General features: G+C 38.6%; 1 protein-coding gene across 1 annotated transcript in view; it reads left to right on the forward strand.

Moving 5' to 3' along the window:
* Nucleotides 1-14,459: 14,459 nt before the first annotated feature.
* STMN2 (stathmin 2) overlaps nucleotides 14,460-27,297 on the forward strand; it is a 49,267-nt gene continuing 36,429 nt past the window's right edge. The window contains exon 1 of the mRNA XM_037803521.1: nucleotides 14,460-14,646. Coding sequence (XP_037659449.1) covers nucleotides 14,628-14,646 — 19 coding nt within the window. The 5' untranslated portion in view covers nucleotides 14,460-14,627. The remainder of the gene's footprint in view (nucleotides 14,647-27,297) is intronic.

Below are 27,297 nucleotides of genomic sequence, written 5' to 3' on the forward strand. Positions count from 1 at the left end.
CAACTCAATTGGCCATCAATAGGGAAGGGTTCATAAATTATTACATAGCCATAAAAAGAAATGAGGAAGATAGCTAAAAACTGACATGAAATGAGCTCTAGGCTGTATTATTAAATGAAAAACAGAAAAATGTAGAAAATATATATGGTATGCCATCTTTTGTGTAGAAAAGAATTTGCATTTAATTGGCAGATTACATTTACAAAAATAATTTTTGTACTAACCATAAACTTGTCATTTTAAAAAATGGTTAGTTATGGAAGGAAACAATGAAGACCATGGAAGGAATTGTAATTGAAGCAAAAGCCCTAAAAATTGGAAACAGTGAAAAAAATGAACTTAATTGCGTATAAAATTGGAGACACAAACACACACACAAAAATTATTTTCCACCACATTATTTTGACTATGGAATATAGTATAAGTATTATATTATATAATATATATAATATATATATTCCATGGACAAATAGAGTTGGAAAGATATTTTAAGTAGTGTAATTGTTAGTAATATTGGTAATTTTATTTCAAACTATTTTATATATTTATAGTAGGATAATGCAAATATGTAATGAAACCTGATATTATTAAGTAGTAAAATATTCCATTTAAGAGAAAATCAACACAAGAATAAAATCAAAGGAGTTGAGTTAAAATATTTAATGCTGCCTGGATTTGAAATATCACTATGAATGCACGAATATTTTTCCTTCAAAAATATAGATTTTCTAGTTCAGTCCACTGAAGAGGTCTAGAAGCAAAGATAACCAAATAGCACTGAACATATCTGACACCTAGTCTGTGGTCTCTAAATACCATTTCTTCCTGAAAGGATTCAGGGGTGTTAGGGGAAAAGCTGATTCTTGGCGTGGATCTGGGAATACACAAGATAAACATTTTCTGTGCCACGGGAAGCAAGGAAACTAGCAAAGTCAAAGGATCATTTCCAGAGGCGCAGGACTAACATGAAGGGGTGCCTACTGGCCAATATGAAATTATTTGAGCATCAAATATAATGATGGATGTAACAGATTAAAACATATAAAGAGATATATGTAGATATAAAATATAGATACATTTTAAAAATTGAAACTAATGTAGGTGATATGGAAGTTGCAAAGAGATACTGTTATATTAAATAGAGGATATGTTTTATCTTTTTATCAAGAGAATCAATGCAATTTTATTCAGATTTGGGGGCTAAACTTGGGAAAGATAACATGGCAAGTTCAATGAGGTATACACATTGTCATAAACATGCTGAGTTAATGAGCCATTAGGTTTACTCTTTTATGTTATATAGGGATGAATGCTCGAAATAATTGAAATATGATATTTTCCATATTTTAGTTAGCTCAACCACCATGGAAGCTAACTAAAATAATTGACCTAGAGAGTCTCCCTTGGCTTACAGAGTCTGAGGATTTCCTTTCTTAAGCAGACAATGCAATTCCTGAATTCACCCCAATTGTATAAAATCCTTCTCATTGTTTGTAGGTAAAAGAAAACAATTGTGCTTTAGGGCACTTAACCCAAAACTGGGAATTTGTCATAAGCCTGTTGCCTGCCTCAGCATTTCTCTTGACGCTGTAACTAAGACTCATACATCACATTCACATATGGTAGCGGCAGCAACTGAACTACTTGAAGCCACAGCAGACAGTGTTTTGGCCTCGCCTCTCGCTCTGACTCCCTAATGGAGTAGAAGACTTGTTATTCCAAAACAGTGCCAACACTTCTCAGCAATCCCTATTACCACCTACAAAATTCTGATTGGTCAGATTCCCATGTAATAGTCAAAAGCTGCTGTAATCTAAATCTCTGGCTATCTTACTTTCCCTACCTGGTAAAGGTAAATTCCATAACTATTTAACAATTGTTCCACCTGCCCTATCTTGATTTGACTAATAGTCTCCTTAGAAACCCTGGTATATTATTTGTTGATAACCAGATCTTAAAAACAATCAATGTATATTTTTTGCTGCACACCGTGTTATATAAGCCACCTTATTTAAAATTTTAGGTTAGCATCTTTGCTGATAATGGATATGCTGTAGAGGCTGTTTGTGATTGCAGCATTGTGGCAGGTTGGGTTTCCCAAAAACAGAGAGAGATTAGTTAGGGAGTGAACCTGGGTTCAACACCTGTTTAAGGGAAAAGAAAAGAAGCAGGATTTGGCAGAAAGTTGGGCTGTGATGCACTCTCAATCAAGGACTCAGCTCAGCCCATGGGAAGCTCTGAACTCTGAAGCTGGGATGGCCTTTTGGAATTGCTTCCCATTATGGAGTCAGACATTTCACTTCTGATCTACCAGTCCCTGGACGTAGGCTGCACCTGAGAAGAGAGAAACCTTGGGTGAAACTGCTGGAGAGAGCAGTTTCCAGGGAGGGCTGACAGCTAAGGGCTGCAGCCAGTGGGACCCCAGAAGCTGAGGAACTAAGTCCCTCAGTCCAAAGGGGAAGGCAGGTGGCAGCTCACAGTTTCTACTCTAGGCATACTATGAAAACAAAGAACACGAAGAAGAAACAAATGATTTATTAAAGGCAGTCCAACATGCAAAGGAAATCTTAGTCATGAGATTAAAGCTTATCCTTCTGAAGCTAGAGAGAAGGCACTGTCCATAAACGACTATGCGCAAAACCACCCCTCTGATTTTCTTTCTCTCGGTGCTATAAAGTTGCCCCTCTGATTTCATGAACCCATAAGCACTTATTAAAATATAACAATCTGCCCCTACAGGAAAGAAAAGATACCCCAGCACTGTCTCGTGCATAGCAATCAATTTGGACATCACCAGGACATTCACTCAGGGGCACCCAAATGAATTTCTACAATTTCAGAGGAAAATTGATGCAAACATTTCAAAAATATTGGCAGGGAAATTTTCCCTGCAAGACTTAATGGGTGACCAATTATTGTCTTTTCTGTAATGATCATAATTCACGAAAAGCTGTGAAGGTAGGTTTGATGCAGAACCCCCCCCCTAAAGATAAACTGAGCACTTACAAACAGATTTCATTTAGTTGTCCAAATCACAAACCTTCAAATATGTTTCAGTAATAATTTTTAAATTTTCTGGTTGGGTTGAAGCTTTTTCTTGCTTAAAGGCTAACACTACATCTTTTGGGAGGAAAAAAAATTGTGTATTTTGTTTTAGTGCCCTCTTTGTAGTAAAATGCTTAAGAAGCTATAAAGAATCTTCCTTTAAAACAGAACCTTCATTGACCTATCATCCATAAAGCTCTGGAAAGATAAAGTGAACTAACTATTGTTTATTTTTATTTTGAAAAACTCCAAACTTAGAGAAAAGTTGCAAAAGTATATCAGTGAACTTCACCTACATTCTCTTATTAATATTCTGCCATGTTTTTTCCTTTATATATATTATATATCAGCATATAAGTAATAAAATTATTACTAATAATAATGCTGAACCACTTAAAAGATAGTTGCAGACACCATGACCATTTGTTCCTAAATACTTCAATGTTTGTCTCCTAAAAACATTGGAATTTTTTACATAACCACAGTACAGTTATCAAATTCAGAAAATCCAATATTGATTTAATATCATAATCTAATACACAGTTTGTATTCAATTTTTACATGATCACTCCCACATTGTCCTTCATAGAATTTTTTTCTTGATCCAGAACCCAATCTAGGATCACCCATTACAATTAGTTATGCCCCCTTAGTTTCTTTTCATCTGGAACAGTTTCTTGGCCTTTTCTTGCTTTTATGACATTGATATTTTTAAAGAATATAGGTTAGTTGATTTATGGACTCTCCCTAAATATGTGATTTTTTTGATGTTTTGTCATAATTGGTCTTTCTTTGCAAGTTAGATGGAATATACTGCATAATGTTGTTGCATCTTTCATAGTACATCACATCAGGAAACACACAATGTACTAGTGATGTTAACCTTGACCACTTGGTTAAGACAGCTTCCACTAGGTTTCTCCATGTAAATGTACCAGTATTCACTTTGTAATTAATTAGTGGTCTGTGGAGAAATACTCTGAGACAATAAAATTGTCTGTTACTCAGACTTTCACTCAGCAGTTTTAGCATTCATTGATGATTCTTGCCTGAGTCAATTATTACTATGGCAGTGGCATAATGGTAACTTTTTCCCAACTCTTTCTGCCATTCTCCATTTCTTATCTAACATTCTATAGTTTTAAAAAAAGGAGCTTTTAACTTCTTTCCCATTTATTTAGAATTATTAAAAACCCAAAATTCTTATTTTATTCAATGGACCATCAACCATTACTGTTACATTTGTCTGATACTTAGATTGTTCCAGATTTGGTCATGGATACCCCTTCAAGCTAGTTCATGGGTCCTTTTTCACATGTCTCCATTATTTTTTAGCACTTCCTTATTTTTTGGCATAATATGATGCCTGAGATTCCTCTTGAATTTTCTCTGTTTCAGCCCTGGAGTCAGTCATGTCTCTAAGCTATTTATGAACTCTTTAATGGTTTGTTTAAATCAACTAAGAGTGTTTGTTCTCCCCAATAGACCAATAATATTCAGGAAGAAGCTGGTATCAACTGATTATCTTTATGTCCCCTCAACATGCACCTCAGAGACCATATGTGCTGTATAATTAAATGGCACTCCCACAGTAACTACATCAAAATGTGGCCTATCCTTTGACAAGGTCATCCAGCCTTTCTAAGGATTAAAAACAAATCCCTCTACTTCTCATATTTTGAGGGTAGCCTGACCTAGTAACTTAACAGAAAAGATACAAGACACTGGAAATGCCTAGAATTTTTTCCCTAGTCTGATTTGTGATCCACAATTTATCACTGACTGTGACCCAACTAATTAAACAGCTCAAGCTTTAGAAGTTCAACCAACTAGCACCATTTTGTTGGCCAGAATAGTCCTAGCTAATAAAATTGTCCCTGTCTGCTTACAGATCAGCCAAGTACTCAGTCAATGCCACAACTAACACCTGGGTAGACAATTAAGGAAGCATGGGGTCATTAATTTGAAGGAAAAAAAGTACTTGGCCTTTTAAGGTTGACCAAACTGGTCCACTGGACTTACTCTACTGATTGATTCTAGGCCAATTAAAAACTAGATACAAAGTGGGATTCTAAATATTTCTTTTGACATTTATGATTGTCCTCCTACTTCTTGCCTTCCTCCACTGAATGATATGGAGGTAATTAAAAATTGCTAACTGCCTTTACTCCAGCCTGACGCCCAGCTGATGATACTGCCTCAAAATGAGACTGAGGCCATGAAGTGCCACTCAGGCAGAGGCTGATGCTGCAGTCTGGAGTCAGAGTCTTCCTCAGAGGAAACTCAGTTTTGCTCTTAAGGGTTTTCAACAAACTGGATGAGAAGCACCCACATTATCAAGGATAATCTCCTTTACTTACAGTCAGCTGGTTATAGATGTTACCCACATCTACAAAACACCTTCACAGCAAAACCTAGTGTTTGATTAAGTAACTGTGTACTATAGTCCTGTGAAGTGGACACATAAAACTAACTATTACTCTTTCAGTCATAAGATTTCCCAGAACACTTATAAATAACTAAAGTTGCCTTCCCTGATAACTGTGCCATTCTACTCCGGGGAAAATACTCTCCCTGATAAGCTGTAACTAAACAGCTTGCCCATGGACAAAAATAAGTTTCTCTGTTCCACAGACTGTTGTGGTGTTTGCTTTTATAAACACTTCCTTACCTTGGTTCTGTGATTGGCCACCATCACATGTAAGTATCAACTGTGCTTTTAATTAAACAGCATATATTGGAATTATTCTTTGACATGCTGCTCCTGAATCTAACCAAGCCACCAAAGTTGACTTCTTTTTACAGAAAATAAAGGAACAAGTTAAGTAACATGTTATATCCAGAATGTAACATAGTTCATAGGACAATTGACCCAATTTCTGCAATAACTCAGTGCAGGAATTTAAAAAATTAAGGGAGGGGTGCTCCAGATTAACAGATTTGAGAAGCATAAAACCAAATATAATGTATGGACCTTATTTGCAGACAGAGGCTTTTGGTGACGACTGACCTTGGAGAGCCGGAGGACCTCTCTGGGAGAGAGGAGGATCCCAGAGGACCAAGTGCTATCTCTGGCCAGTGGGTGAAACTGAGGGTGGCCATGGACTGGCCCTAAAGGGGGGCTTTCTGTTCCTTTTTTGGCTCAGTGGAGAAAGTCTCAGCCATTTTCAGTTCCCAGCACTCTGACCCAGACAAGGGCGGCGACAGCATAGAAAGAGAGACTATTCAAATGCAAATGATATCTTCCTAGGGGGTGTATCTTCCCCAAGAGGAAAAAGGTGGGGACCAGCTCTACTACCCGCCTTCCATTCAGAACCAGACCCCAGAGCCTGGGGGAAAACAGCCACAGGCCAAACCTCCATACACCAGTCTGGAGCTACAGGCTGACAGGCCTCGCAGGGTGTATCAATCTTCTAAGACACCCTCAGGGAAACCAGATACTATTGCCTCCTTCCAAGACCTGAGCCCATTCTGGTCTGGGAAAACCTGATTGGGGTAACCAAGGAAACCAGATGCCTGGACAACAGAAAATTACAACCTACACTAAGAAAAACAAAGGCATGGCCCAGTCAAAGGAACAAACTTGCACTTCAACTGAGATACAAGAATTGAAACAACAAATATTAAATCAATTCAAAAAGTTTAGGGAAGATATGGCAAAAGAGATGAAGTGTATAATGAAAACACTGGGCGTACATAACATAGAAATCAAAACTTCAAAAAAACAACTGGCAGAATCTATGGAAATGAAAGGTGTAACACAAGAGATGAAAGACACAATGGAGACATATAACAGCAGATCTCAAGAGGCAGAAGAAAACACTCAGGAACTGAGAACAAGACACCTGAAAGCCTACACACAAAAGAACAGATAGGGAAAAGAATGGAAAAATATGAACAACGTCTCCAGGAATTGTACAACAACATGAAATGTAGAAATGTACATGTCATGGGTGTCCCAGAAGGAGAAGAGAAGGGAAAAGGGGCAGAAGCAATAATAGAGGATATAATCAATGAAAATTTCCCATCTCTTATGAAAGACATAGAATTACAGATCCAAGAAGTGCATCATACCCCAAATAGAATAGATCTGGATAGGTCTACGCCAAGACACTTAATAATCAGATTAGCAAACATCACAGATAAAGAGAGAATCCTGAAAGCAGCAAGAGAAAAGTGATCCATCACATACAAAGGAAGCTTGACAAGGCTATGTGCAGATTTCTCAATAGAAACCATGGAGGCAAGAAGGAAGTGGGATGATATATTTAAGAGTCTGAAAGAGGAAAACCACCAACCAAGAATCCTTTATCTGGCAAAACTGTCCCTCAAATATGAGGGAGAGCTTAAAATATTCTCTGACAAACAGACAATGACAGAGTTTGTGAACAAGATACCTGCTCTACAGGAAACACTATAGGGAGCACTGCAGACAAAAAGGAAAAGACAGGAGTGAGAGATTTGGAACACAATTTTGGGAGATAGTAGCACAGCAATGTAAATACACTGAACAAAGATGACTGTGAGTATGGTTGCAAGAGGAAGGTTAGGAGCATGTGGGACAACAGAAGGAAAGAGGAAAGATAAAGACTGGGACTGTATAACTCAGTGAAACCTAGGGTGCTCAACAATTGTGAAAAAGGTACAAACATGTTTTTACATGAGGTAGAACAAATGAATGTCAACATTACAAGGTGTTAAAAATAGGGTGGGATTGGGGGAAAATACAATCAATGCGAACTAGAGACTATAATTAGCAGAAACATTGTATTATGCTTCCTTTAATATAACAAAGGCAATATACCAAAGCTAAATGCATATGGGGGTGGCAGGTACATAGGGGAAAGATATGGGACTCTTGGCATTGGTGATGTTGTCTGACTCTTTATTTTACTTTAGTTTAATGCTATCTTTCCTTTTGTTGCTTCCTAGCTGTCATGTTTTGTTTTGTTTTGTTTTTTTCTCTCTTTCTCTTTTCTTTTTCTTTTGTCTCTCTACCTTCTTTAACTCTTCTTCCTTCTTTGTGGAAGAAATGGAGATGTTCTTATATAAATAGAGGCGACAGTGGTGAATACATAAATACATGACTATACAGGGAACCATCGATTGTTCACTTAGGATGGAATGTATGGTGTGTGAACAAAACCACCTTAAAAAAAAATGGGTTGAGAAGAAAACTTGAGGTCACTATATTGAGTGAAATAGGACAGACACATAAGGACAAATATTGCAGGGTCTCACTCAATGAACTAATTATTATATGTAAACTTCATAGACATGAAATATAAGTTACCAGGATGTAAAACAGGGCTAAAGGATGGGGAGCGGTTGCTCATTATGAGCAGAATGTTCAACTAGGGTGAACTTAAATATTTGGAAATGGACAGAAATGATGGTAGCACGTTTTTGTGAGAATAACTAACAGTGCTGAATGGTGTGTGAATGTGGTAGAAAGGGTAAGATCAGAGTCATGTATGTTACCAGAAGGAAAGTTTCAGGTTAAAAAATGGGAATGTATAAAACAGTGAATCTTGTGGTTGACAATGTCTGTGATTAACTGTACAAATATTAGAAATCTCTCTCATGAATTAGAACAAATGTATGACACTACACCTAGATGTTAATAATAGAGGGGCTTATAGGAAAAAATATATACCTATTGCAAACCATATATTACAGTTAGTAGTATTTTAACATTCTTTCATCAACATTAACAAATGTACTATACTAATACCATGAATTAATAATGGAGGAGGGGTGGTTAGGGGATGGGAGGATTTGAGTTTCCTTTTTTTGTCTCTATTTCTTTTCTGGAGTAATGAAAATGTTCTAAAAATTGGAAAAAAATTAATTGTGGTGATGGATGCACAGCTGTATGATGGCACCGTGGGCAACTGATTGTACACTTTGGATCTTTGGCTAATTGTATGGTATGTGAACAATCTCAATAAGAACAACAGAAAAAGGCATTTTGAGACAATCATGAAAATGTGATTATGGCCTGCATATTAGAGGATACCAAATAATTATTATTAAAATTAAATGAAAATTGAATGTATTTATGTAAGAAAAGTTTCATATTTTTTAGAGATACCTACTTAAGTATGTAGGAGAGAATTTAAATGATGTCTGAGATTTCCTGTTAAAGATTTTAGCTGACAAAAAAAGAAAGAAAAACGAATAGACACAATGAAACTTTGATAATTTTTAACTTGATTGATACAAGTTCTTTTGTGTACATTTGAAATAATAGTTCATCACAAAAATATAAATACACTATTCTTATCTTTTGATGTAGATATTTATTATTTACATGAGTTTGGGGAATCCTCTTTCCAAAAGAGGACACTTCCGAGACATTCTAAATAAACCCAAATAACACATCTGCAAATCTATGAGCAATCTCTTTTCTGCTGCTTAATCTGAGCATTACTCCATTTCTGCAGAACAGAACTGCTATAAAGTGAGGTGTAGTTTCTTAGCATATGATTCAGGAAGCAATAAAGAAAAAGGAAGACACATTCAAGATGTGAAAAGATAAGAAAAAGGGAATGGACTCCATTGTCTATAGTTGCATTCCAGGCTAATGTTACCGTCAAACTGAATTTTTTGATGAAATAGCTTTTAAAAAAATACTGCCTACATCTATTAATTTGATAACAAAGCAGGATGGGGTAGTGGTTCAAAAGGTCAGAGAATGAGTTAATAAATGGCTAATGGGAAAATCTCCCTGGAAGGCAGTATAATAAAGTGTTTCTAGTTCCACACCACACCACACCCACACCGCCATCCTCCTCCTAGGTGTGATTAAGAATAAACGAGGTTCTTGGCTAACCAATGTTTACTGTATGTATAGTGCAATGTTCATAGTAAGGCTTCTGTTTAAAAAATAAAATAAAAAACACTTATGTGGTAAATAGGGTGAGTCATCCTTCCAGATTTCTCTTCCAGGCACTTGACTTGACCATCATGCTCTCACCCAAGTGCTACACACAAAATGCTGAGTGGAACCCCAAGGGGAACCAACTTCCCAGTCTCACTGTGGTCCAGCGAATGTTCCTCTTGGACTCAAGCAGTAAATTAACTTACTAAGAGAAGGAAAAAGTTACAGCAGCCGCTGCCAGGATTGCAAATAGTTTTTCAACATTACCAATTTAATATAAAGATTCAGCTTATTAAATTTCTATCAAGCACTTCTTATGATTAGGGCAAATTCACTTCCAGAAAAGTTCAATTATGAAACCAACAATAGGCTTTACTAATTTCGACATGTCATTTTGCTTCAGGGATAAATTCCACTAATTACAAATATGTACAAGTCCCATTTGGATATAAAGAAACCCTAGGTCCAGGAAAGGAGATAATAATTAATTAAGCATGCTTCATTTTTAAGTAACTGATTTAAGAGGCAAACAATAAAACATGTTTACTCACCATTTCAAAAATAACTAACACATTAGAAAATTCCTGACCCATATGATTTTTATTGTTAATAAAGAGCACCAGCCCTTCCTTTTGGAAAAAAACATCTAGAACAATTCCATTAAAGGACATCCAACCCTTTTTATTTTAAATTAATATATAATGGTTTAAATATGGGAAAAAATGATAGCCACTTAACTATTTTTACATGTATGAATATTTTAGATACTCCTCTAGGTGTCTTATTGGTAATTGCATTATACACTAAATTTCCAAACACATAAAAAAATTCTATAGCTTTTATTTCACAAACTTCCTTTGTAATCAACTGAGGTTCAGATCAAAGCAATTAATTTTTTACAATATTTTTCATATCTCAATTTTAGCAATCACTTTATGACTTTTTCCCAGACACTTGATTATTAATAGCAGAAAATCATATGACTATATTACATGACATCAGCTAATCCTCCAAAGCAACTGTTCCTCTCCAGTTTGGAAAGAAATCAACACCTCAGGCCGCCTCTCAGAGAAAACATAGGCTAGGCTCTAAACCACAGTAATTCAAGTCTCTGGTAGCACTCATTTGATTTCCACAGCTTCCTTTTCCTGATCATAAAGGTAACAAAAATTCACAAGGTTCTTCTACCAATGTGAACTCTATCCACCTATGTCCTTTTGGGAATTGGGCAGGATATAAATAAATATGCTAAGAGTAAACAGCCTAGTACCCACTCCAAACATGAGCTAAGCAAAGAAGGGTTATGGGAAAAGTCAGTATGGCTTCACCGGTTTCAATCATTTTGAATCATTTTCAATAGTGTTTTGTTGCTGTCATTATTATCATTATTATTATTGTTTCACAAAGATTTATTGAGTGGTTACCATATGCATCACGACACCAAGCACTAGGAAGGATATAAACACTACTCATTCCCTACACTTAAAAATTTTTAATGTATTGCTAACACTAAATATAATCTTAGTAGCTATAATTTGTTAAATATCCATGATGATGTAGGAAGGTTATAATGGTTAATCATTCAGTTTACCCAAAATCCTACAAGATAGTTATTGTTATCCTTATTTTACATTTTACAGATCTAGCACCTATTCTTTAATTTGGTTATCCACCCATTCCAATCCAAGCCATTAGTTTTCAAGAAAACCTGATTCTCATTCCCAGTCCTCTACCTCTGTAGCTAGATGGACCAACAAATACCCTTTCACTATTGGAGTCGGTTTGAGTTAGTTCTTCTATTATTTGCAACCAACAGTGCTGTGGCTGATACACAGGATAATATTCATCCTCCAAAATGAGTAACATTTTCTTAAAGAGTTGGGGGTTGCTTTTTTCACCTTTTTTTTTAATTTTTTAGACCTTAAGGACAAACTTGACTGTTTTCATAAATTAAAGTATGAAATTGCAGTAAATATTTGTTGAATGAATCAATTGGCTGAACAAATGAATGAATAATTGAACAAACTATTGAATATGAAATATTTTCTCTGTTCCTACTTTGCCCCTACTATCCCAGGCTAAGATGCATGATTGCACATCGCAATATTAGAAGGAAATAAAAGCTGTAATTAATAAATAACCCAGACCTTTGAACTTACTTCATTTTTCTTGCCAGTGGATGATAGCCTGACATCTTTATATTCTATAGTAAATCATATTAACCTACCCCCACCCCTGCTTGACATTATTCGAAAATCATACATAACTGTGGTTACATGGCTAGTATCCAGAAAGTCAGAATTAGAAAAGAGTCACACTTCTGACACTTTCCCCTCTACATACTGACCTCCCTCTCACATTCCTACCATCAGTAAATAATGTTCACCAGCGAATGAGAGATTAGGAGAGTAGGAGGCAGGTTTTGCTTTGTTTTTCTCATAGTGATCCAAAGTGCAACAGATCTTGTTCAACTGCCAAATGAAGTTGGTAAAGGCATTAATGTTCTGACCCAGGACCTTGTTTTCCAGGGTGGCTGAAGAATGTGTAGCGATGACACATAGCCTAAGGGGAAGGGGTCTGGGGTACAGGCAGGTGGAGAGAAGGGATACTTTGAAGATATTAGTCATACAGGTATGCTGAAGATCCCTCATAAGAGCCGGTAACTACTCCACTGAGAGGGAATTAACTCTCACATTTAAAATGGGAAATGACTACAGAGAAGGTGAAAATGGTTGTTTATTTCCACAGTCTGCCAACTCCCATACTGCTGTCTTGCTGTGTCATAGTTACAGACCTGTACAATCACAGGAACAGTAATTTCTAATCTTCCTGTTCAAGAAATAATTTTATTGATTTCCATTTTATCTTTTATTTTCCCCATGATTCAGCAGGTCAGAATCACTCCAGTTCCAGTAGCTTCCAATCATTCAGCAAGAGGACCATGAGGTAAAATATCTTACAACTTAACAGGAGTTCAAGAAAATTATTTCAGCACCAAGAAGAGTGCCCTGCTATTTTCAAATGGTTTTATGTATTCAAACCTGCATATTATTCTTCAAGCTAGAAAAAGAAAGTTCGAAAGGTAATTTGATAGACAGCTGCTAAGAACCTCTGTCATTCATGATAAAAGTCCTAACCATATCTGTAAAACTAAAAACTTGCAGATTGAAACTGTAGATTGAACTGGATTCATACATGTTCATTGTTGCAACAATGCGCTATTCTTTCAGTTTCCAAATATGTTGGAATAAGCAATTCCTTTCTTATTTTTCTGAAGTTAAAACCACAGTCTCTGCATGGATCTAGACTTCACATCAGTGAAGTCAAGGGCATATTAAATTAACAGTGATTAAAAGCTCCATGAGAGCAAGTCCCCCATCTCGCTCACTACTTTATTCTCAGAGCCTGGCACATGGTAAATGCTCAATAAATATTTACGTGCATCAAGTGAGAAAGAATGAATTGATTGTTGTTCTTTAAAATAAGGAATGAATCAATGAAGGTCATTCATTAAGTGAAAAGGAATGAATTAATGAATGCCTTGTTTGTATGGGAAAGTCACTTTTTGCAACTAGTCTCAGAGGCCCTCACCTACCACATTCCTCAGCCTGAAACTTGAACATCTCTCTCCTTGGCCTAAATCAATGCAGCCTCTGGAACTCAGAGCATCGTTATCATCTCCATTAAGCTTTCAGTGCAAAGGGCTGTCCTTGGAGCCTGGCAGAAGTCATTGAAGATTCAACCCCTGTAATCCAACGCCTCCAGGGCAACACAGCATTCACCTGTGGTTTCCCCCAATGCCCAAGCTGACCATGGTCTCAGGGCCTGGCTCTTCCCTGTTACCAGATGGGCAGGGAACAGGCACACCAGGCTAACTCAGCCTCTTCTACTAGGTCTCAGGTGGATCATAATTACTTGTCCTTATTCCCAAGCAGCCCAGGCAACTCCTTTCTTCTGAGCCAAGAGAAAAAAACACCCGCTTCCCTCTGCTGAGGGGCCCTCAAGAGTCCAAAGACACTTGAATCCAGCTGAGCTAGGAACTAAAGGACAATAATGCTGGCCTGCCCTGAGTTGCCACCATAGCCAGGCAGTGGGGTAGCCTGGGACGGTCAGAATATACCACAGACAGAGCCAAAGGTGAAAGAAAAAACATGAAAAAGTAAAAACACACGGCTTAAACAGATGTTTCAAACAGCTAGCATGTTGTAAGGGCTTCTCAGGGCTCTGAAATCTCTTTCCCTCTTTCATGTCTATTTATGAAATGAAGCTGTGAACAAAGTCAAGCCTCCTGGCTCCCAGGTAGGCACAGCCCAACCCTTAGCTCCTAAGAGGCTTCTGGGCTAAGGCTCCACTCTACTTGGACTGTACTATCAGGCCCCCAAAATGGGGGGAGCTTCCAGGGAAGAACTGATTTCCATTTCAAACTGCATTCTGGTACTTTGTACTCCAGCACCATTGGTCGATCAATATTTAATGCTTGGAGATTCTGACTCTGCGGGAGTCATGTCAGGGGACCTTGGGAGCCAATCTGCTTGAGCTTCTGAGTGATAATTATTCATGGGCTCCTGCCTCTTGCTCTTTCTCTCGCACGGTCCCACTCTGCAGACTCAGTGCCTTATTCAGTCTCCTCTCTCGCTCTCTCCGCTGCTGTAGCCGGACCCTTCTCTTCGTCGCCGCTCAGCATCTGCACATCCCTACCATGGCTAAAACAGCAATGGGTAAGGCATCGCGACTCGTTCTCCCTCGGCTCGTCCTGAAGCCCACCATTCACCCTCTCAGAGCTTTGAGGGCACTTGGAGATATTTTATAAAGAAAAAGGCGTTAATGGTAACACAGGAGCAAGGAAAGACGGATGCAGCTTGGGGTGGGGGGGATGGGGGCAGGACAAAGTGGGGTATCTTGGAAATCTAAAGCTAAGAATTTCTTTTTAAACGTAGAGACAGGTAAGTTGCCCTTCCACCGTAGGGGATTTATTCTGTTTCAATATTTAAAATTAGGGTTCAAACGTTTGGGAGGGGGAGCTACCTTAACTGATTACCTTAAATGGGGTTAAGGGACATTTTGAAAAGTGCTTTGTAACGTCTTTTATTTCTTCTCTAGTTAAAAAAGAAAATGGGGAATGGGAGATTGGGGGGATGGGGAGAGAGAAAGGAAGAAGAAAAGGGCAAAGTCAAAACGGTCCCATTTAGGCTGTTGGAAAAGATGGGTGGAGACGAGCGAAGCGGGGAGGACAAGGCAAATTTCATCATATTGTCTCGTTGGAGAAACCGCTAGTCCTGGGGTGCGGTGCGGGGAGGTAAGGGGGGGTGGGGACCGCCGCTCCTTTGTTTTAGGGAAAGGGAGGGGAAGGAGAGAGGAAGTCGGGGAGGGCGTGGAGGGCGCGAGTGGGCAGCTGCAGGGGCGCGGAAGCGCGTGGTGGGGAGGGGTGGAGGGACAGGGGTTTTGAAGGCGCTGGGGTGGGGTTTCTTTGTGTGCGGACAGGCAGTCCCGGGGTGGGGAAGGCACCTGCAGCGCTGGGTGCACAATGCGGACGGCCCCACCCTGTGCGGAGCCGCGCCGCCCCCCTCCCGCCCGGTGCAGCATCTTCAGCCGAAAGGGGGCCGGGCGGGGAACCGAACCCGGGAGCCCAGCCCTGCGGGGATGGCGGCGCCACACCCGACTCTCCGCGATCCCGACTCCCCGCCTCGGCTTCCATGCGGAATCTGACCACTGGCCCCCACTCTGGCCACATTGTTCTTTTTTAGAGGGAGGAGAAAAAGTAGGTTATTTTTTTTCTTTTCAGAACCGCATTACATAGGATGATTAGACACAGTCGCAGATAAAGGCCTCTTTGAACTCGTTTGATCATTTTAGGAAAAAGCTCCTGGAACCTGGATATAAATGTAGATATAATAATACTAATAAAGATTGTAAAGGTAATCTAATACAAAAGAAGTCGGGTTATTAAGTTGAGCCACATGAGGTTTCTTTTTTATAGGCCAGAAAGGGCCAAGTATCAGTAACTTCATTGGCTCAACCTCTAAAAGAGAGAAAGAGGTAGTGGAGAGAGACAACGAGATTCCCGGGCCAGGGCCTCCATCCTCGACCGAGCTCGCGCCTCGAGTGCTCCCACGATTCCGGCGCTTGGTGGTCCTGGGGTGGACAGGCAGGGAACGGTTCGATGTCTGGGGGCCGTTGGAAGCAACCTCCCTCGGGACCGGGTTAGGGGTGCGGAAAAACGAAAAAAAGCATCCAGGAGAGCTCGCCCCGGCGGCTCCGCCCTGCCCCACCCTCCCCTCCAAGCTGGGAAGCCCCGGGTTTCCGAGACTTTGCGGAGGTTGGTGAGGGACTGTTGAGCTGTCTGGGGTCCTGGAGGGTCTTTTTCCAGCCTCGCAGCCCGGTATCGCCTGAGCACCCCTCATTCTGCGCAGACACCGGGCGTCACTCTCAATCCCGGCACCGAGCCCCTCCCAGCCAAGGGGGTGGCTCTGCAGAAAGGCTGGCTGGAGCCCCGCCCGATCCACACAAAGGCGGGGCCCCCACCCAGCCCAGCCGGAGGTGACCCTTCCCAGGGGCATGGGGTGGGGCTTTCTCCTTTCACCCCCCCCCAAGGCCTGCGGAGCTTAGAGCTATTTTCACCCAGCCGAGCCGACGTCCCACGCTGAGTTCGGCCTGATTCCTCGGGATGGAGACCCCGCGGGGAGTCTACCTAGGAGGGACTGTCTCGCCTACAGTGGGGCGCGGCTCGACCCCACCCCTCCCCAGCTGGGGCTGGGACCGCCAGCCTCTGGCCTGGCGGGGGCGCACATGGTGGAGTGAGCATGGAGCGCAGCCAGTCCTGCAGTACTCGGCGCCGCGCCCTGCGCTCCCCTCCCCGAAGCTGGGCACTCGCCCCCGCGGGTGCAGCCTGGCGAGACGGGTTTCTGCGCAGTGTCCTGAGCTACCCCCGCTTGCCACAACTGGCGGTTCACCCGAAAGTCCAGATAGGCTCTGAGAGTGGGGCAGGGGGCTGATCCAGCTCTGCGCGCTGCATCCCCCTGGAGAGGTTTTCTGCTGCAGGAGGGCAGCTACAAACTCATCATCACCATCAGGATTATCGTTATAATTATTTCAAATCGTATTATTATTTCATTACTCAGTGCCTTTATGTGTTCTTACCAAAAGGGAGGTTGCTTGCTTTTGATTAAGGATTAACCCTTGTTGCTCTCACTGTTTTTTTTTTCTCCTACACACCTCTCATCTCCCTACTCCCTAAGGAAAAAAAAAAAGGAGTTCTGTCTCCGGTTGTTCATTTTACCCTATAGAGCATATACATTTCAGATTCCTGTCGGAATTATGTGTGTTCAATGTGGGTGGGGAAATATGTGAAGGTTCTTGCTAAGGGCAGGGCTTGTGCGCCAAGGATTGCTGGAAAATTCTCCCCAGAGAATTGTTTGGGGCTGCAAAGGTTGAAAATATATGCATATATTACTGAGATTTGGTTATCTTCAGCATATATTCTAAAGGTTCTATCTATAAATTTAAGTTATGCATAAATTTAAACTGTTTTTTTTAGACTGTTTTTCTAACTGCTGATTCTCGTTAGGGTCTCAGTTCTTCACGTATTGTGAAATGGTAGCTGCCATCCATTAATCACCACCACCACCACCCCCAAAATATGACAAATGCAAGGGTTCTTTCCGCCATAATTAAGCCGCATTTACAAATCATGGAAAGAAGCACAACTTCTGCAATACTAAAATAATAGTTTTGAAAAGCAATCCAGTTACAAAGCATAATTAATTAATTACCAGGGAGGATACTTTTTTCCTGATTCATTAAACAATTATTGCATTTAGCCTGATTGTACTAGTGCATCCAAGATTCTCCATTATCTTCTCCAATGAACTGGGAACCTTCTAAATGGATATATAAATAACTAGAACTGAAAAAGCTGAGGGTTTGTACAGAATTTGGGAATGAAACTGAAAAAGAAATAGCAGTAACTTATCAATTAATCTTACATATTTACTTTATACCTGTAATAAGCATTATGTGGTCCATTGTACCCTTACAGGTAGCTAGAATGATAGTATAAATTAATACACCTGCTGGTGTTTGTCTCTGCATGTCAAAATTCCTTGAAGGAAGGTATTTTTAAAATGATAATTAAGATTGAATGGCTTGTGATATTAAAATCTAGAACTTTGATTAGTCAATAAAATTCACAGTGTATTTGTGATGTGACTTACAGATTTGTGTAGAAAATTATTCTGAGGGAGAGCTGCAATATTTTTATTGTTAGAGCAATTACATCTGCCTTAGTCATTAACATTTTAGCAGGATTTTCCTTGGTACATTAAAAACAGTTTTAATTACTTTTGTTTTTTTTTCAATCTTTAAAAACTTATTAATGGATAGATAATGGAATAAGCATTTGACAATTTGGCACAAAATGACTTCCGTCAATGGCTCATTCTCATTGATAAAAATGCTGCAAGAGGCTGCATTTTACTCAGATTCAGGAAATGACTTCTCAGATTGCCATACAGCAGTTCACACATTAAAACAGTTTTCTTCCCTATAATTTAGGATCAAAAATGTTACCTATGTCTGTGATGTCTAATAGTAGTTATAAAGCACAATTGTTAAGTTAAATACATACAATTAAAATGAAATGGAAGATGAATCGATTATATCCCTAATTGATAATTTTTGTCATTTTTAGGAAAATTTTTGAATTATCAGTCACCATTGTTTTTTACTGTGAACGATGTCACAGTAAAAAAACACATCATTAAAAAACTACATCATTGCTCACAAAAGGCTGGAGGAACTTGGCCTTAGAGCAAGGGGAGCTCACAATGCAAACCTGAGCCTGGGCGTGGCCACCCCCAACTGCCATCTAACTCTAGCTCACACTAATTTCTTTTTTGGTTTGGAAGAAGACACATTATTCTGTGGTCACAGGATGCATGACCTCATATGAAAAAAGCAAGAAGCTTGCCAGACAAGAAATGAATACTGAATTAGCCAGTGACCCAGATGTTTCCAGAACCCAGGCCACATCTTGTTTCTCTAAATTGGAAGACCTTGGAGTCTGCATTAACTTTTCACTCCACCAGAGGGCAATCACTAATGCTGTAGATGATTGGTTATAAACCTAGTTCCAAATATTAGTTAATTAATAAAACTTCTTATCTGGAACATTCAGTTGCTTATTCAATAAGTAAATGCCATGCTTTACCTCAGTGGACGAAAGGGTTCATACACCTTTTCAAGGAGACGAGAGAAACGGAAAGATTATCATGTGGAAGTAGGCTCAGACCCCGGTTAATTGCTTTAATTGTTCCCTTACGATTTTACTTTCTAGTTTCACTTCATTGCTATTATAATATCATTTATGTTACTCTGGGGTTTTGCAATGGATAAATGGTAGAAAATGGTCAAGAGTAATAGCAAAAGTATTTAGGAACAGAGTGTTTTAATATTTAAATAAAGGAATAAATTAAACAAAAACATTGTTTACTTATTCATTTATTTAAAGTGTTCCCGATGTTGGGGACCCACATAAATGTCACAGTTCCCACCTTCAGGGAGCTTGTGTTCAGCTGCAAGCTGGATACAACTGGGATGCTGAGGAAGAGTACCAAAACTGGCTGCTACTATTTCCCCCATTCACTGAGTTTATTTTTTCCCATCAAAATATTTTTTAAAACCAAATTCACCAAGATTTCAACTTGAACATTTTAATATCATTTTTATCAGCTTTCAAAATTTATTAAATATGTCTTTGTAATAGATGTACTAGTTTAGTAGGAAATTGTTTTATTTTTAATGAAATAAGAAACAAGCATAAACTGGTTTTTAGGATCATCAAAAGTGGATTTTTTTCTTGCTTCCATTGGTAGGGTAATTATTTTTCTTTATATTTCATGTGACTATAATCCATCTGTAAAATATGTGACAGTGTCATACTGTTCCTCAAATTTTAATGTACATATGAATCATCTGGGATTTTCATTAAAATGCAAATTCTGTTAGATAAGTCTGGGCTAAGGCCGGACATTCTGCATTCCTAACAAGCTCCCAGATGATGCTTATGCACATTAAAATTTGGAAACATAACACTGTGACATACATGCACCTCTGATTGTAAGCTCTCGTATTATGTCTTAGCATTTTTAAATCCATGGCAATCTTTAAAAAGTATTTCATTTCCAAACTCATAAACTTAAGGGTTTTATTCCTGTGGGAATAATGTGTTATGTGCCATCACACTTTGTTAATTGGATTTTCTAAAATGTATTCATATTGCAGGACTCAGCAGAATATCTTTCAGAGAGATTTGGAAAATGAGTGTGGTGTGTGTATGTGTGTAAGAAGAAATAAATGTGGCTTGAGGCACAGTTGAGAAAGATGGTAAATCAATTTTGCTAGCTTGCTGTTATTTACAAAACAAAGTGCAGGGCAAAAAGTTCAACCAGTATCTTTTAGATGTGAGATAATGTGCAAAAGTCTGTAACATCATTTATCACAGCAGATGCACCACAAATACTCTACATACTGAAGGAATTAAAACAGAGGTTTAACAGCACTAAAACTGTCTCTTGTTATGTCCCACACTTTGGGCTCACCAAGTTATTCTAGCAAAGTATTTCTTCCTGGATAACACATGAAAAAAAAATCTTAAGAATTTAATGAATATGGTTATATATTTGAAAACATATTATGGTTTTCCTGCTTACTTAAGCCAATAAGCTATTATTTGATACTAACTTTCTAAGAAGCTCAACCTAGAAAAAAATAGTTCTTCGAGGAATATCATCAAAGATATCATATGTCAGTCCTCCCACTGTGCTGCTTGTGGGTGGCTGACCTGGCAAACATGGCCACATTTCTGCAAATGCTACCCTGCTGAAATCATAACTACACATGAAATATCTCAGATTAGAAGTACAACATTTCCCATAAAGGGCTCTAAAAACATGGTCGTAAATAAAACTTACCACAGAGATGGAAGGATTATACTGTTATTCATCATGAGGTTGGATTAAGCCTCAAGGTTATCCATTCCTTTGTTGTTGCTGTTCTGAACTGTTCATTCTAGGGTCCCCTGGAAGTTGAGATCCCTTCCATTTTTGCAATTCCTGGTACATTAGGGAGAAAAAAATGCTAAAACAACATTACAAAAGTAATGTGTCTTAAACATTTAATTTTAGCAGTCTGTCTTGGCTATATATATAAAACCTCATTTGGAGATAACAAAAATCTGTAACTGAGGGCCTTGAAGACTGAGCCTTTAATAAACAATTCTTCTGGGATATCACTTTCTTTCAAGAATCATATTTTCTGTCAAAGACACAAATTGCAGATTCTCTGTAAGAAGTATTCTTATTCATTGATGTAACCTTACACAGCATATATAATGCAGTAGGCACAGTTCTAAGCATTTTAATAAGTTCACTATTTTAATCATCCAACTATCCTAAGAAGTAGCTATGGTGGGGCACAGTGAGGTTAAGTGATTTTGCCCAGTGTCACACAGTCAGATCCAGAATTTGAACCCAAGCCATCTGGCCCCAGAATCTGTGCCCATAACCAGTAGCTGCTGCCCTCACATCTGCTCCACCTCAGGCAGCTCCTGCGTGGAGGTGACTCGGGGAGTCCGCCATTTTGTTCAACAGGCCTGAGGTGGTCTCGTCGTGGCTGAACTCACTTTGAAAAGGAAATAGTTTTGAATTGATGAATAGTTCTAATAGCTATCCTGGGGCTTATTAAAATGATTGCCATTGTTTAGGATTTGGGGTAGAGAGACCACGGGGGCCGTAACGTATGAAATGCATGGCTCTCCCAAGCTCTAGCTAAGAGCAAAGCGATGGAGACTTCTTGTGTGGACAGTTCTGGGGAACGTTGACTTAATCTAATAAGTCTTATCATTTGACACATTCCTAAATGGATCCTTAACTCCTTCCATAGATCCTAGATACTTAATTTTAATATTTTGTTTTAAGAAATACATTTAAAACTAAAGGAGATACAGAGCCCTGGCATCACATTTAATACAACCATTAGATACTACTTCAAGATTCTCATCCTCTCACCCCAAAAGCAGGCAGGCAGGGAGTTGGGTGAGAAGGCTCTGAATCCCCTGTGACACATTTTTAATTAGGTTTTAATAAAGGAATCAGGTTCTGTCATTTGTCAAAGAGACATTTGCAGTAGTAAAACCTGTGTTCATGTAAACCATTTTTATTAGTCATGATTAAAGATGACACTTTGTGTACATTTGTTCTCAAAAAACTCTTTTATGTGAATATAAAGGTTAATTAATGCATTTCAGCTATCATTTCACTAGTCATCTAGAAATATAGCTTCTCTAGGAATTGTACATAAGAGAAGAAGCCACTCATTATACTATAAAATATAACAAAAAAGTTTTAAGTTTTTCATCATTTGTAATTTTGTTGACCTTCAGATTAAAATATTTAATACTTTGAAAAAGTGTAAGTTACAGAATTGACTTTTGTAAGCAGAAATAATTATGGTTCTCATAAAGCACATTAAAAATAGTTTTTTTTAATCAAGATTGTAAAGCCTCCACCTGCAAGAGTGCTTATTTAGCAGTTACTCTTCTGGATTAATTGTAATTTGGATGTCAGAGTTTGTGCATTTTCCATTAGTATGAGTACTTAACAAGAGATTTTTCAGTAACATGCCTGTCAAACTTTTAGTTTTATGTCTTTATATCAGGATTTAAAAGGATCTAATTAAATTTATCTAAACACAATCTCACAAATACTTTTATAAAACAGACTTTTAAAGCTAAAATTAAAATTTTATTAACATTCTACTCATTCTTTTGGAAGATCTTTCCTTCCCTAGCAACTACAGCCATCATGTTTAATGTCTGCCCAGCAAAGCTGCTCACAGTAAATCGAACAATGGTGTCCAGTTTGGGATTCCTAGCGAGTGGGAAGCTAACTCACATGATAAAAGTCCAACTTATAATATACTGATTGTTGCAAAATTGAGACCAGAAAAACCCATCAAGAAGCCACTTAGCATTTTTGGATGGGAAGGAGCCCGAACTACCTCAGGCATTGATAAAGGTGATGTGAGCCCCCTTAGACTCAGAATATAATTATCTTTACTACTGCATAGTCCGTTCTGATTCCTGGCACAGATATCTATCGTTGTTGTTATTTAAGTCATACAGCTTTATCTGAGAGATACCAATTAGTGTGCTCATAATAATTATTTAAATCCATGAAAAATTATGAAGTTCTATTCTTTTGATTACAGATTACATAATTCAGCACTCCTGTCACTTTGAAATCGTAATCTTTTCATTCTACTTCAGACCTAATTTTTCCTTTTATAGTCCAAAAACAGAAAAAAAGAGCAAACAAACATAAAGATTGAAAAATGTTCCAAAGCAAAACTAGATAGTTTGATCTATTTATATGGGTCCTTGTGGTTTATTGGACAGCCTTCACCTCCATACATTTTTATCCTCACATAATCCCTGTGAGATGGTCATAGCACACTTGTTGCCCTATTTAAACATGGAGGAATTTACTCAGCCAAGTTCATGTGTGGTAGGCTCCAAAGCCAGGGCCAGAACACAGGTCTTTATTCGCTGACCACTCACTCCACTGTCCTGTAATAAAAAATTACTTCACAGAGGGTTATCAAACAGGAGCAAAGGAGAAAAACCACAACGAGGCATATTTGTCTTTAGTCCAAATCCATCAGTAGTCCATGTCATTAACTAAAGTAGAATAGATATTGAGCATCAACTCTGTTCCTAACCCTAGGAGAGATATTGTGAGAATATAAATAAACATGGTCCTCACCCTCGGAAAATGTAGTCTTTTGAAGAAAACAAGACCTTGTGCATAGGGAAAAAATAGCAATAATGGTAATTTATAAATATAAATTGAATGGTTCACAGTTTTAACAGTTTTACTATCCTACCTACGATATAACAAAAGAGTAAACAATGATTTATTGCCAACATCAGTCGGGAAGTACTGAGATCCACAAAAGGTTGCAAAATGTAAACGGTTAACCAACCTCCATTATCTGCCAGTCACAGCCAGGGAATCCTTTAGCAGAAATCCTTCTCAAACTCCTCTGAGCATCAGCAGCACCGGGGGAAGTAGGATCCCACCAAGAGATTCTAATTCAGTGGGCCTGAAGGGGGGCCCGTGAATCTGCATTTCTAACGAGCTCCCAGGTGGGGCTGATGCGGCCAGTCCAGAACCACACATTGAGAAAACCTAACTTCAGTGACCAACAGGGAATCCAGACCAAAGGGCCACAGCAGCGTGTGGAAGTTCTCTCCCGGATCAGCTCTGCACCAGGGGCTCAAGAGGACAGTCGAAGACTCCAACAGCTCTGCCCCTTCGCCACCAGGGTTGCTGATGCTTCACTCAAGGAAGAGCCCAGAAGCAAGGATTTTGGAGCCCTGAGTCTTCTCTCTCACTGACCTCGAACAGATTCTTTCCTCTCTCCACCTCAAATTCAGCATCTATAAAATAGCGTGACTTAACTGCCCAGTCCATATCACAGGGTTGTTGTCAGAATCAAGGAAACAAATGTGAAAGTTATTAGAATCTTTCAAGTATTGTATAATGTAAGGGGTTGAGGGTTTTTATTCTCATTAGGTATAATAATTGTAGATCCATTATTCATGAAAATACCAAAACATTTTAGAATGAGTGAAAAGGGAACAAGGAGCACAGTTGGAGCCGAGTCATTTGCTTTTTTAAAAACACTTCCCAAATAATTAAAAGTGAAATAAAATGTTGTTTGAATCCCTCAGACAACAGAAGGTGACATTTTGAAGGGCTTGTTGCTTAGGACCTCCCTGACAAGTTCTATGTAGCTATTTAATATTTTTCTTCTTCTTCCTAAATGAAGATTGGCTCAGAGAAGGCAATTAACTCACCTGAAACGTCACAACTTTTCCCCAACCCAACCTCTAAGAGAAATGTGGTTAGTGGTGGCCCAAGATGGAAGCCACCACCCTGAGAGAGATTCTGGGCAAAGCAAGGCTCCCCCAGCAAGCAGAAACAGAAAAATGTGAGGGGGTTGACAAGCCAGAGGCAAGGCTGGGTGGGTACTCACTTTGCTTCTGGTTTCATGTTTGCTCCTTGTCACTGCCACCTTGACATTCTCTTACCCTCTGAGTATACCACCCCGAAAACTGCAAGGCCTACTTAGATGAAGACCAAATGAGCCAACCACTTACTGCTCCAGAAGTTCTCCATGATGAAAGCTTGCTTGAAAACTGCTTTCAACAGTTAAAGCAGAAAGGTAAAGCTTGTGCAATAAAACAAAGTGCATTGTCATAGAACTCAAAAGAATGCAAAAGTCTCATACAAATTAAAAAAGCAATAATGCAAGTTCCCCCCAAAAAATGCTTAAGTCAGGAAATGTTAGTTACATGTTAGAGAACAGCTCTAGCAGATTAGAGGTGGGATGTGTTTGGGTGTTAGATGGGTGCAATTTTGAATACTGCCCCACTATTCACTACCTAAGAATGCTTTGGAACATTGCTTATCATTTCTACACCACAATTTTCTCAGCCACAAAATGAGAAATGATACATAATATCTGAATCACCTGATTGTTAGGAGAATTCAATAAGATACTGAGTATTAAGCACCTGGTAATCAAAAAACTAATTCCCTTCCCAGAGCCACTAGATGAATGATAAAAATACTAAATTTAAAAAAAAAAAACAACAGTAATTTAAAGCAAACATCTAAATTCTTATACTCTGTGCATTTCTAATAAATCTGCTAGAAACTACTTGGAATTATGGAAATCATCACCACTCAATAATTTCTTGTGGTAGAGGAAAAGTTGATACATTATATAGTGTATCTCCAAAACAATTACATCCATTCTGGGTAACGCCAGGGTTTAATTATCATTTATCTGGGTCACAGCACAATAAGCAAGAAAGATAACTAAAGTAAAATGACATTTCCCTTGCATGTATTTCTCATATCATGTTTCCTCATATTTTATCTCTCACCCTAATTCAAATAAATGTATAACTTCAATAAAATCTAGTCGCCTTACCTACCCAGTAAGACCTGTCACCACTGGACGTCACGTTCAATGAAAGGGGAAACTGTCTCCAGAAGTGTTAAAATATCGCAGTCTTCACTGAGGTCTCTGGAATGGGAAGCAAGGGGGAATTATATCACATAATACACACACATACATGCAGTCTTTTGCTCATCCTTAAAATCCTATTAACCAGTTTCACCCAAATCCCAAATCACTTGGCTGTTGTGAAATCTCTCTTCCTTTTCTTTCCAATCTTCTCCCTGCCTCACATTCTCCCACTCTCCCACTTCCATTTCTGACACTTTTACTTCAACCACACCTTTTCTTTCAGGAATAACGCCACAAATTTCCTTAAGTAGATGAATTCAGCCTTCCTCCTCTCTACTCATTACTAGATGAGCACAACTGAGACACTAGAGCCAAATAGCACAAACAGAATATTCTTTAGATGGCTGCAGTGGAGAAGAGGATATGAATACTGTGAGCTTAATATTTTTCTCCCAGTCATGCATGAAAGCAAAACCTTTTCAATATATAGTGTTTCAGGTTCCAATCCATAATCTGTTATTTCCATTTTAACACTCTATTTTAAGGTGTTAGCAGAATGTAATTTTCAGGGTAACGAACATGGCTAGAGAATTCAAATTAGCATTTATCTGGCATCTGACTTTTCAAAGGAGTATGGGAGGATAATAGTCTACCAATACAAAAGAGCATTTTTGGCATTTTGGTTGCCTCCAATTTATCAGCTCATACCAATGTATGGTACATAAGTTAGGAATTGTGTTTACTAAACAACTGCAGATATATTAATAGAAATATTATGTGCTTTTATTTACAAGTGTAGTCCTTTTTCAAATTAGATCCTGTTGATGGATTATTACTCTCTGCATAGAAAAATGATATTTTTAACATGTATAAACCATAGAATATAGATGATAAGATATACTACTTCCTCATGAACATGGAATAATGACAGAGTAGCAGCTTTATATGACAGCACCAGTACAGCTGAAATCCTCACATGGTTGTTGCATATTGCACTGTGTGGGAGCCTTGAAGAAACTGTAGGCATTTTCCTCACTTAAAAAAAAAATACATATATATATATATAAAGAGGTTCTGAATCTCTTCTATCAACCAAAGACTTGTTTAAAAAAAAAAAAAAAGTTTAGTAGTAGGACAAATGAAATAAAATGAATTCAGTATTTAGGATTGAAAAAAAAAATGTTCTAAGTTAGTGGCCAACATTTAAGAAATACTGCAGCTTGGAAAGAATTGGATTCCATTTTTTGGAATTTAGAGAAAAAACATTGTGCAGA

This window comes from Choloepus didactylus, chromosome 14, assembly GCF_015220235.1.
Source record: "Choloepus didactylus isolate mChoDid1 chromosome 14, mChoDid1.pri, whole genome shotgun sequence".
NCBI classification, from domain to species: Eukaryota; Metazoa; Chordata; class Mammalia; order Pilosa; family Megalonychidae; genus Choloepus; species Choloepus didactylus.